Source organism: Bos indicus x Bos taurus, chromosome 16 (genome assembly GCF_003369695.1).
Source record: "Bos indicus x Bos taurus breed Angus x Brahman F1 hybrid chromosome 16, Bos_hybrid_MaternalHap_v2.0, whole genome shotgun sequence".
Classification (NCBI taxonomy): Eukaryota; Metazoa; Chordata; class Mammalia; order Artiodactyla; family Bovidae; genus Bos; species Bos indicus x Bos taurus.
Window position 1 is genome coordinate 48,677,351 of NC_040091.1, and position 12,566 is coordinate 48,689,916.

At 59.3% G+C, this 12,566-nt stretch overlaps 1 protein-coding gene and 1 long non-coding RNA gene across 2 annotated transcripts; one reads left to right on the forward strand and one right to left on the reverse strand.

Moving 5' to 3' along the window:
* The first annotated feature begins 76 nt into the window (after positions 1 to 76).
* On the forward strand, positions 77 to 11,306 carry LRRC47 (leucine rich repeat containing 47). The gene is made up of 7 exons (XM_027565098.1): positions 77 to 790; positions 6,646 to 7,098; positions 7,796 to 7,912; positions 8,467 to 8,582; positions 8,881 to 8,983; positions 9,222 to 9,311; positions 9,454 to 11,306. The coding sequence occupies exons 1-7, from the start codon at positions 92 to 94 to the stop codon at positions 9,700 to 9,702; spliced, it is 1,827 nt and encodes a 608-aa protein (XP_027420899.1). The 5' UTR covers positions 77 to 91; the 3' UTR covers positions 9,703 to 11,306.
* Positions 3,727 to 4,969, reverse strand: LOC113906660. The gene is made up of 2 exons (XR_003514952.1): positions 4,421 to 4,969; positions 3,727 to 3,933 (listed from the first exon to the last, which is right to left on the reverse strand). It is a non-coding gene; the product is annotated as an uncharacterized LOC113906660 (long non-coding RNA).
* Positions 11,307 to 12,566: the final 1,260 nt, after the last annotated feature.

The window sequence follows — 12,566 nt, forward strand, 5'->3', positions numbered from 1 at the left end:
GCGTCCAAGGCGCTGAAGGTCCCAACGCCCCTACTCTACCCAGCTCCTTTAAGACGCTTGCGGCGGCGCTCTAGCGCCCGCGCCGCTCTCGATGGCGCTTTCCGGCCCAGACAGGAAGCTGCGCCGCATGCCCCGGAAGCGCACCGGCAGGGGCTGCGGGAGCGGCGGCGCGATGGCGGCGGCGGCTGCGGTGTCGGAGGCCTGGCCCGAGCTGGACCTGGCGGAGCGGGAGCGGCGGCGGGAGCTGCTGCTGACGGGGCCCGGACTGGAGGAACGGGTGCGCGCGGCGGGCGGGCGGCTGCCTCCGCGGCTCTTCACCCTACCGCTGCTGCATTACCTGGAGGTGAGCGGCTGCGGGAGCCTGCGCGAGCCAGGCCCAGGCCTGGCGCAAGGCCTCCCGCAGCTGCACAGCCTCGTGCTGCGGCGCAACGCGCTGGGGCCCGGCCTGAGTCCAGAGCTTGGCCCGCTGCCCGCGCTGCGTGTGCTCGACCTGTCGGGCAACGCGCTGGAGGCGCTGCCCCCGGGCCAGGGCCTAGGCCCCGCCGAGCCGCCGGGCCTCCCGCAGCTGCAGAGCCTCAACCTTAGCGGCAACAGGCTGCGCGAGCTGCCGGCCGACTTGGCGCGGTGCGCGCCGCGCCTGCAGACCCTCAACCTCACCGGCAACCGCCTGGACGCCTTCCCCGCCGCGCTTTTCCTCCCCGGCGCGCTGCCGCTGCTCAGCGAACTGGCGGCAGCTGACAACTGCCTCCGGGAGCTCAGCCCTGACATCGCCCACCTGGCGTCGCTCAAGGTGAGCGGGGCGGGCCCTCTGGTAGCCGCGGTGGGCGATCTCCCGGTGTTGAGCCGTTTCTCCTCGGCCGGGAAGGGCCACCGCAGCGTCGGCACCGCTGGGAAGCCGGTCCACCCCCAGGTCCCTTCCCATTCGCCTGACCTCCATCCTCTGGTGGTCTCGCGGCTCGCATCACATTGTGCTGACAACTGGGCTTTAACGCTTAACACTTTGATTGTGTTTCTTGATTGCGAACTGGGTGGGCTTCCCGCTCAGGTCGGAAGCAGGTCAGCAGCAGGGACTCATTGCTAAATGTTTGTATCTCCAAATATTTGCGAAAGGACAGTGAGCTCTGTACGCGGGACCTCCCAGACAGGGCAGGAAGCTGTGAAATGACTGGAATTTGCATAAGGCCCCTCGTGTGATCTCACAGGATAGTTTACTGGACCCCAGCAGCGACTTTTCAAGGCAAGGATGGTTATTCCTGTCTTACAGGAGGCGGGAAGGATTGCCCAGAGTACACAGCGAATAGCTTTCAGCATTCTCTAGACTGTTCTGTGTAGGGGCTGCTTGCTTGTTTTATTTATCTGGGGACCCCGGGTCAAACAATGCTGGGCTCATAACTAAGGCCTAGTAAATCTATTGAGGAAGAGACAGAAGGGCAGAGGTTGCGGGCACCACGGCCTAAGTCCAGTCTAGAGGCTCTTGTCCTTAAAGAGGCAGGCCTCTGTTTCTTTCACTTTTTTTCCATCCCTTTTGTGCAGACTTTTTTAAACAATCAAATGTGTATGCAACTGACCTTTTTGCATCGGGAATTGCTCTTGAGATGTTGCCAACTCATTTTACAAATGTCTATGTGTCAGGATTAAAAAGCAGAGACATCGCTTGCCGACAAAGGTTGGTATAGTCAAATCTGTGGTTTTCCCAGTAGTCATGTAGGGATGTGAGAGTTGGATCATAAAGAAGGCCAAAGAACTGATGCTTTCAAATTGTGGTGCTGGAAACGACTCTTGAGAGTCCCTTGGACACCAAGGAGATCAAACCAGTTAATCCTAAAGGAAATCAACCCTGACTATTCACTGGAAGGACTGATGCTGAAGCTGAAGCTCCAGTACTTTGGCCACCTGATGTGAAGAGTCATACTCATTGGAAAAGATCCTGATTGGGGGCAGAATTGAGAGCAGGAGAAGGGGGTGACAGAGGATGAGATAGTTGGATGGCATCACCAACTCGATGGACATGAGATCGTGGAGGACAGAGGAGCCTGACGTGCTTCGGTCCATGGCATTGCAAAGAACAACATCATTGTGTCAGGATAGAAGTGTGTGTGTGTGTGTGTGGTCGCAAGAACAGAGTGACACGCACTTGCTGGTGTTTCCAGGAAGCCGCTCCGGAGGCTCCTGGAACGACTCCCAGAAACTGGTTCCCAGGGCTGTAGCTTCCCTAAGAGGCTGGTGTGACACGTGGTGTAAGCCCTTTCTGTTGCGTCACCCGTCTCCTACTCTTGATTTTACAGAAGGTGAAAGTTTGGGTTTGTTTTGTTTAATGTTCTACGTAGCTCTGCATACCTGCCCCGTAAAGTCGTCTTTGTTGTGCCCAGAATGCCCTCACTCAGGTCAGAGAGAATGTCTCACTGCTCAGCCCCCAGTTTCCTGGCCCACCTTGTTCCCATTTTAGATTGCCATCCATCTCTGTTACATGAAGAGGCCGTTTCTTGGAGAGCATCACGTCAGAGCTCCTGGGAATCTGCTTGGACTTCGATGTCCTTTGGGAGCCTTTTCTAAAGTGATGCCTCCCTGGGGGAACGGCTGCTTGAACTGGGTGAAGCAGAGTCCCTCCACCTGCTGGAGCTGCAAGGACACCAGTTTTCTCTGTCCTTCCTGCACTGTGGGGGGACAGCTGAGCTCAGAACTGGAAAATGTGGGTTCACTTCAGCGTCTTGTAGCAGCGCCCTGGGCTCCTGCCCATCCCCTCCCCTGTGAGAACTGTGAAGGTGACAGTGGTGTCGTGAAGACAGCACAGTGACAGTGCTGGTGCGTGTCCTCTGTGGCTGTATAGCCGGGCCAAGGTTGCGGCTTAACACAACAACAGCAGTTTTCTTTGATCCCCGTCATCCACTCTGGGCCAGCCCAGCTGGACCAGCGCCTCCGCTGTTCATGGCTCGTGTGGCCGCAGTCAGCTGCTGTGGGCTCAGGCTGGGCTCAGCTGACACGGCTGACTCCTCTCTCTGTGTCATCTCGGGACGTCTCCCGCCCCAGCCAGATGGTCTGCCCTCACATGGTACCTCAGGGCTCCGGAGCCAGGCCTTCTCGGGAAGCAGACATGGACCCCACAGCCCACTGAGTCCACTGCATCCTGCTGGTTCTGTAAGCAGAGCTCAGTTGAGAGTCACAGGAGACGCAGCACATGGATGTGGGCACCTGGAGGGGCCGCCAGAGTGACAGCACACAGCCCCTGCTTGTCCCACTCAACCCCCAGTCCACAGAGGGCCCCTGTGAGTGCCTTGGTGTCCACTCATCTGAGAGTCATGAAGGCCGGACCCTCGTCTCCACTGCAGCCACGGGGGCAAGGAGGCTGCACAGAGCTGTCCTCCCCGTCCCGGCCCACGCTGCCTGGAGAGCCCAGCTTCCTCCTTGGCCCAGCCTCAGGGCCCCCAGCCAGGCTTCTCGCCACCAGATTCCATTACCCATGGACTCAGCCGCTGGACTGTGACGAGCCAGAGATGGGCCCCCACTAACAGCTCTCTGCCCTGTCAGTGACTGCTCTCCACACCCGTGGCACTCCCATTGGGGACCACTGGAGGGATGGGCAGGACGGACATGCCCCCAGCTGTCCTGGGACAGCACGTTTGTCAGCTGAAGGAGCACAGTGTCCGGGGTTTGTCCCAGTCCTGCCAGTGCCAGGCCCAGTGTCACTCACATACAGGACTCCTCCCAGAATCAGCTTCCACAAAGAAGTATCTTTCCATCTTCTTATTTTATCAGTTGCTGCTGGAGATGGTGGGTCCTGGTCCCCTCAGCTGGAGCAGAGGGGTTCTTCCACACCCCCAGGGATATGTGTCTGTGGTCTCAGCAAGGAAGTTAGGGTCCTTCCCCTGCAGTGTGGCCCAGCAGTGGTCAAGTTGTAGTCTAGGGTGGAGACTGGCCGTGCCCAGCCAGTGTCACCTACAGGAGGGAAGGAATGGGTGGGTGTCCTGGGAAGGTGCCCTGAAGGAGGTGCCTCCAAGTGCACTTAATTCTCCCCTTGGTGACGCTGCATTTCTTATCTCCCACCCTCTTGTGCAGTTGAACTCCCTGTGTGGATGTTACGTCCGGGTTTCTCCCATCTCCTGGAGACCCAACACTGCCCCCCCATCTCCGACCCCCTCCCCCACCCAGCGCTCCTGGTCCACTTGGGAAACCTGTGGACTCCACATCAAATCTGCGGTTTAGGTGGGGCTGGGCGTGGCACATGGTGCTGCTGGGGTCAGTTTTTGCTTGTTAGTGGTCTCCCTGTTTCTGCTGGACATGGCCCCCAGAGACCCAGCAGCTGCCCAGCCCCCTGCTCTGCCCAGGGCCTCAGGGCAGGTCCTGAGCTGCCACCACTTGCTGCTCAGAAATAGCCAGTGTTAGTGATTGCTGCCCTGTGTGACCCGCCCCGACACTACTGCACCTGCCCTGTGGAGACCACTTCACCAGGCTGCTGGCCTGGCACGGCTCTGTTAGAGCTGGGGATCCCTCCTGCCCCGACTCCTTGCTGGCGCCTCCCCTGCTGCTGTCTCAGGCTCTTCTAACCACGGAGGCAGACGCACTCCATCGTTGGCGGCTGTGCCTTCACGCCACAGAGGTGCCAGTGGAGTCCAGGCTGTTCGGCCAAAGCCCGTCTGGATGGTACAGGAGACCCCAGGGCTGGATGTGCAGACCTGACTGTGACACAGCAGCCCTTTGTTCCTGCTCACAGCCTCTCTGCGGGCACGGGACCCAGCTCATCTGGCCCCAGCCTGGCTGGGTGTGCACATGCAGACATCAGTCTAGGTGTCTCTGGCCAGTCCTCCAGAGCAGGCGTCTTCTGATACAGGACACGTGGGCTCAGCACTGCGCAACTGCAGGACAGGGGCACCACCATGTCCTATTGGGTGGGGGGGCAAGGTGTCACAGGGTGGCCTGGAAGAGCCACGTTTCAGCCCATCTGCCCACCCGTCCAGTCTTGCCCACATGGAGGGACAGGCCAAGAGAGGCAGCACTGACTGCTGAGTTAACCTGCAGCCTGGTGACCACTGAGTATTCAGTCCCTGGTGACACTTGGAGACTGCATTGGGCTCACCTTTTCTTTCTGTTTCCAGGTTGAATGCAGGATCAGAGCCTGCTTGGCAGTGCTCCCTTCTCCCCAGGCCTCTGGTCCTGCCAGGCGGAGGCTCTTCTGTCGCACTCCCACCTGCCATGCCCCTCCACACTGCTGTCCCAGCCTCGCTGCAGCCTGACTGCCGAGCCAGAGGGCCCCAGACAGGAGTGATAAAGAAGGGTCCCTTTGTAACTTGGGGTTGCCTTCTGTGTAACCACAGTAGACGGCATCCTCAGAGCCCCTGCCCACCTTCCCAGCTGGTGACAACCCTGCCACCGGCTGTGGGTCTTTCGGGACCATTGTGTCCCGGTCAGGACCAGGACTCCTCACAGGCCATGCTGGTGTGAGTGCTGCTTCCTGAGTGTCCAGAGGAGCCTGCCCACTGGGTTGTCACTGGGGCTCTGCAGTGGTCTCACCCAAGCACTCCCTGATCCTCAGTCCTCAGGAGGCTCCTACCACCCATCACTGTCTTACTTTTCAAAGACCAAACCCCTGTGCTCGCTCCAACTAAACCAGGCCAGCAGGCTTCTCCCCAGGCCACCCTGTCAAGTGCCTAAGCCCAGGTCAGGTGTACGCAAAGCTGTGCAAGGTCTCGCCAGAGCTCCCCACAAGAAGCCATTTACTTGCAGGGCTGGATGGCCCCTGGGACAGTGGTGTGGCCAGTATCCTAGGAGGGGCTGTCCTCTTTACCACCAGCTGAGTTGTTCCCCACCTCCCCCACCCCCACCCCCAGGGCACAGGACCCTGCCCTCCACCCACCACCTCTTACCCCAGGGGGTCAGCGGCACTCAGGACTGCTTCCCTCATCTTCCTGTCCCTTCTTACGGGCCTCCTGATGCACAGACAGCAGTGGCCCCCCACTCCCTCCTCCCACATCACAGCAAAGGGCCCAGAGCCCTCCCAGCATTGACGCAAACTCATCATCACACATGCAGGGTACAAAGAGGATCCCCTGTGTGCTGGAAACGCTGCATCTCAGCGTGGAGCGCGACGCTGTTACTCGTGCTCTGTTCTTTCTCTTCTGCTCATTTACTTACAAACATCTTGGGGCTTCCCTGATGGGCTGTGGTTAAGAATCTGCCTTGCAGTGCAGGGGATGTGGGTTTGATCTTTGGTCTGGAAATTAAGATCACACATGCCATGGGGCAACTAAGGCCACCAAATAAGTACTGAAAACGATAAAAACACTATCACTATTTTGTGGGAAATGTGTTTTTCATGTGAAGTCCCTGCTTGTTCTTCACCGAACATTCCCCTCCCTCCTTGCCATCTTTTTTTCCTCAACCCAACCGTCGACCTGAAATTGTGCTGTAGTTGGCAACCATGAGCACACAGTGGTCATGCAGCATTTTAGAGAGGTGACTGGCAGGCCATCCACACCTCCCCTCAGTGGACAGTCCATGTGTCCATACTGGGCACCGGGGCGGGGGCAAGCATGGCGTGTGTTGTGTTGCTGATACAGGGCAGACGGTCAATGAGGGTGGGCCTTGGGGGCCTCTCATGGCCCAGCAACAGACCAGAGCTGGGGATCTGATGTGTCCCGGGCTCCCTCGCAGACACTGGACCTGTCCAACAACCAGCTGAGCGAGATCCCGGCGGAGCTGGCTGACTGCCCAAAGCTCAAGGACATCAACTTCCGAGGGAACAGGCTGCGAGACAAACGTCTGGAGAAGATGGTCAGCGGCTGTCAGACCAGGTCCATCCTGGAGTACCTGCGTGCTGGGGGCCGCGGCCGGTGCCGGGGCAAGGCCGAGGGCCCCGACAAGGAGGAGGGCCGGCGGAAGAGGCGGGAGCGGAAGAAGAGGGAGAGCGGCGAGGGCGCGGACGCGGTGGTGGACGAGGCCAGCCGGCTGCTGCTCCGGGTCCTGCACGTGTCAGAGAACCCCTCCCTGCTGACCGTTCGGGCAAGCCCCGAGGTCAGGGATGTGCGGCCGTTCTTCGTGGGCGCTGTCGTGCGGGGCATGGATCTGCGGCCCGGGAACGCGCTGAAGCGGTTCCTGTCCTGCCAGGTGAGTGCCCACAGCTGTGTGCATGGGGCGGGGAGGATGGGCCGTGGGCCTGGCGACCTTGGGCGTCACTCCTGCAAAGCGCCTGGGTTTCCTCCCCTGACCTGGCCTGGGTAGGTGGGGAGGGGCCTCCGTCCTGAGTCTCTGAAATGTCACTAGTACATTTGTGTAGTAAGTGACGCACTTGGTCTCACATGAGATAGTATTAGGACTGTCAGCTCTCGCCAGCACGTTCTTGGGTGAGTTGTTGAGTTTCTGTGAAGCTTTACTTAGACAAGAGGAATTTGTTGTCTTTATGTGACATCTGCCCAGGTTTTAAAATAAACAGCACATCCTTGCCCATGGGAAACCCCAAGCATGGTTGCGTGGCTGAGGCCACCTGTGAAAGGCCACCCGTTCAGGGAGGGAGCTGAGCCAGGACCTGAGATCTGGGCTGGTTTTTCTTGTGAAGTCACACTTGTGCTTATTCACTCAAACTTAGCTCGGGATGGATCCTTGGAAGTGTTGAGCGTCGTGTAGTAAGAGTTGGGGAAAGAGAAAATCCTGCTAATAAGCAGATAACAGTTCTCTAAGGAAGGCTCCACAAGAGAAACAGGTGGCTGGGGAGGCAGAGAAAGGAGGCAGCAGGTGGGGCTGCTCTGGAGGCCAGGGTGATGGGCCTCACACGCTTAGCACCGCCGCCCTGGATCCCCTGCTGCAGACGAAGCTGCACGAGGACCTCTGTGAGAAGAGGACGGTGGCCACCATCGCAACCCACGACCTCGGAGCTGTCCGGGGGCCCCTGCTCTATGCTGCCCGCCCCCCACAGGACTTCAAGGTGAGGCTCACAGCCCAGTGTGCAGTCCCAGTGTTCCGTCTGTAGCTTTAGAAAAGTATACATGTGGACGATTGTCAGAGCATCCTGGTTAGAATGTGACCATGCTGTGCTGCAAGAGGATAAGGCAGGCTGTGTCGACAGTTACCTTCAAAAGTAAACATCAAAGGAGGTGTAATTTGAAAGTGATTCCTTCAGCTGCTCATTAACTTAACCAAAAACTGCTATTTACATCCCAGTTGCAAACCCCCTGATCTGGGGCTGACTGCAGTGTGCGTTGTCCTGTCAAGGTCCTGCTCCTAGTCTCTGCTGCTACACAAGGCACTGCGGGCCCGGCAGAGGAGGGTTCCCCGGGGATGGGTGCCAGCCCCGTCTCCTCCCACAGCCACCTCAGAGCACAAGCGTGGGGACGCAGTTGTGCTTAAGGGGTTTCAGGTTCAGCCCCTGGGGTGACCTCTGAAGGCACATGTCCGCACGTGACGTGGCTCTCCTCAGCCAGCTGGTCCTCTCACTGGGACCCACAGCACCAGGCCAGTGTGAAGTTCTCCCCCTTGTAGATCATCCCCCTGGGGCGCCGAGAGGTCAAGGCCAAGGACCTGGTGCGACAGCTGCAGCTGGAGGCCGAGGAGCACAGGAAGCAGAAGAAGCGGCAGAACGTGTCGGGCCTGCACAGGTTGGCAAGGGGACTCTCACTCCTCCCGGGGATTCAGTCTCCTCGAGGCGCTCACACTGTTAGCACTGCATCTCCTGGCTTCAGAGAATCAGTGCCTGGCAGGCGTGTTGTCTGGGGAAGGGTGGCCATTGGCACATCCACTAAGTGCCTGGGACAGAGGCCAAGGCAGGGGGCAGCTGGGCCCACCGGCTGGGATTGGGCCCCTTGGAGGCCCAGGGAACGTGCCCTTGCCCTGACAGAGAGCCCCCCTCCAGCCCGCGTTTACTGCCAAGCCTGAGACTGTGTGTGCTCCCACCAGGTACCTGCACTTGCTGGACGGGAAGGAGCACTACCCCTGCCTCGTGGATGCGGACGGCGACGTGATCTCCTTCCCACCAATCACGAACAGCGAGAAGACCAAGGTGGGGGCTGCTGTCAGCATCTGAGTGTTTCTGAGGCCATGTCGCGTGTCTCGTTCACCTACGTCGCTGCTGGCGTCCTTGGCCGCCCATGACTCACCGTGTGCGCTGCGCCCCTCGGAGGGGCCACGTCTGGGTCCACGTGCCACAAGGGGTTTTCTGCAGAGGAGACATCAGAGCTGATGGCGTCTGCTTGTGATAACTTGGTTCTTTCTTAAAATCTTCCCATTTTCTTTTTAAGATTAAGAAAACCACAAGTGATCTGTTTCTGGAAGTGACGAGCGCCGCGAGCCTGCAGATTTGCAAAGATATCATGGATGCACTCATCCTGGTGAGCCAGCCCTGCCCCACCCTGCGCATGCCACCCACCAAGGCACTGACCCCGCAGGACTGATGGCCCATCCACAGCCCTTTACCATGACTTCCCTGGGTTGGCTTTTTCTCTCGATTAAGAAGATATTTTTCATTTGCAGAAAATGGCAGAAATCAACAAGTACACTCTGGAAAACAGAGAGGAAAGTTCCCTCTCGGACCCCGAGTCTGACGCCGTCTGTGGACACGGCTTGGACCCCAAGGCGACTCCAGGTGCCGAAGTGACAGGGAGCACCCCGCTGGTGGTGGAGCAGGTCCGGGTGGTGGACGAGGAGGGGCATCTGAAGGTGGTGTACCCATCCAAGATGGACTTGGACTTCGCCGCTGCCCATGTGACCGTGCTGCGCTGATGGCCAGGCTGCCACCCGAGGCTCCTGGGTTGTGCCATCCACTGCGCCAACTCATCGGGGCTTCCGTGGGGTGGTATTAAACAATTCTTCACCTCGGTGTTTTTAGGATATATGCACCCTCTGTTCAGTTCTCCATCCGGCCTGCCATGGGGGGAGGCCACAGTGTCCACCTTCACAGCCGAAGTGACTGCCAGCGCTCTTTATGAAGTCACTCAAATGTTGGAATGAACTGCTCACAGGGTTCTGCAATCACATAGACACATAGCTAATCACTGTATTCAGGGGGGAAAGGACACCATGATTGGTGTGAATATTCAGCTCTAGGTTGAGAAGCTGAACCATGTGTGTGTTACTGAGCTGCGCAGTTATTTTTCTACGATTCAGGGTCTTTTTTAAGTCCTCTGGCGCCAGCACTGCAGCTGGAGATGAGGGGCGACGTCAGGGTCTCCAGGTGCCATAAACCATCATCTTTTTATAAAAAAAATTTTTTAATGTGACCTTAGAATTGGTCAAATCATTTTTCTTACTAGTGCTGCTGGATGCTTTGGGGGTGAGCTGCAGAGCCTGCCGGTGGGTGACAGCCGGGCCCTCCCACTGCACTGGCCAGACCTGGGGCGGGGTGGGGGTCACCCTTTCGTAAACCAGTACCACCAGGTGTCATGCCTGAGATTGGAGGACAGTGTGCAGGTTTCCCACCACAAAACAAGCCTCCCGGCATGGACAGGGCGGTCGGCCACGCTCAGCTCGAACCAGGACGAGCTGATGGTGCCTGGGGGACACGTGAGGAGTCTGACACCTGGAACCATGGGGCATGTGCCCTGAGAGGCTCAGCAGCTTCCGGCCTTCTAGGTGATGCCAATCCAGGCCGGCAGTTCTCAGATTTCACTGCTCCAGGAGCAGCCAGGACAACACAATGGGACCCGCCAGCTTCCCCATCGTGGAGTGACACCGTGACTTCTCTGCTGTTTGACCTGCGAAGGACAGTTAGTGTGTGTTATCAGAAGGACAGTTTGGGGGAGGCATTAGCGAGAGCCCCACCAGACCCAGTGTGCAGCCGTCAGCAGCAGAGGCCCACACCCCGCGCACATGGCCTGCTGCACAGCCACGTGGGTTTCCCAGGGCCCGGCCAGCCCACCTGGAACGATGTGGCACCTTGATACCCGGCCCAGCTCTGCAGTCACGACCAGCATGCCTGCCGGTCGTCAGCCCTGGGGCGGCCACACTTAGCCAGGCAAAAGAGGGCGCCTGTGACGGTGTTCCCCAAACCTACCGGACGTCCGCCTCGTGCCTCCACGTTGTCACTCTGTGACCCTCTGGCTGTCAAGGCCGCTGATGCCGTGGCTGGGATGGGCGCGGACATCACAGCAAAGCTCTGCAGGGAGCTCTAGGCCAGGGCCACAGCCAAGCTGCTCCCTTGGCTCCCGGCTGGCTTCAGCGGCCACATGTCACCAGATCTGGGGCCTCCCTGATGGTGGGGAGGCTGCCAGCCCTCTGCTCTTTTCTGGGGCAGCTTGATTGCGTGTGAAGTTTGGAAACATATTTAATGTACAGCAGGAAAACTGATGTTTTTGTCCAGCCCTCTAATAAAAAACGTTCGATAAGAACATCTGGGCTCCTTCCTGGTGAATCCTTCCCAGGGTTTCTGGAGGAGGGTGTGGGGAGTGTCGGTGGAAGAACTGAGGACCAGGGGCCCCCTGGCCACAAAGCAAAACACAGTTACTTCCTGTCACAGGGGCCTGACCCAGAGAGGCTGCTGCCCTCAACCCCACCCCAGTCCTGGGAACCAGCTCCTGTGGCAGTGCCCAGAAGACCCCCACCCAGGGACAAACACGAAGGAGTCAAGTTGCTGGGACCCCAGCAGACCACCCCAATCCTAACCTGCTGAGGGAGAGGCCAAGCCCTTCCCCTCTTCTCCCTACTCCCCCAGGGCTGCTGGGACACGGCCTCCACCCTGGCTACGGGGTCCAGCTGGGGCCCTGGGCGGAGGGATGGGGTTGGGGGGAGGGTCTCAGGTGGCTCGTGTGTATGTGTGTGGGGGGGTGCCCTGTGTGCCCCTGCCTGCAACCCCCACCATGAGGCAGGCACCCAGTGCCAGCAGAGCCCAGGGGCCGAGGATGCAGAGCCCAGGGGCCGAGGATACAGAGCACCCATCAGGGTGTGAGCTGGTGCCCCCAGCTCTCCATTCTGAGACCCGCTGGGTCATGGGGGCACATGGGGTAGGGCTGGCCAGACCCAGGCCAGACCCCAGCACTGTGTACAGCTGCCTGCTGGCAGCCCCTGCCCACCTCCCTGCCTTGCCCTGGGGAAGACACTCCTGTGCATCAGCAGACTTGCTTCTATGGTAGAGGGAGGGGGCTACCAGAGGAACGTGGCCCTGGAGGCTGCAGGCCATCTCAGAAGCCAGGGAGGCCAAGCCGGCTTCAGAAAGAGGGAGTAGGGGGCAGGGGACAGCCAGGGTGACTCCTCCCTTCTGTCCCGCACCGCCGCCCCGCTCCTGTCCAAGGCTACACCAGGCCTTGGGGAGGCCCAGCCCCTGTACCCCTGGACTGGACTGCTGACCACTTAGAGCCCAGGGAGGCCACCCAGTCTAAGCCTGCCAGGCTGGTGGACCCTGCCCACCTCCCCACAGTACCCGCCCCAGTGCTAGTCCTGAGATGGCCAGAGGAGACTCCCAACTGGGACATCAGAAAGAGGCCAGACAGGTGGTGCCCACTCCCCAAGTTGGGGGTGGGGGTGGGGGGGGGTCTCTCTGGAGATGGATGCTGGGGCCCCAGAGGCCAGGGTGCTGAACAGACCCTCCACCACGGCCCCTTACCCTGCTTTCCTACCCCCCACAGCAGGCCTTGCTGAAGCATCACTGCTGG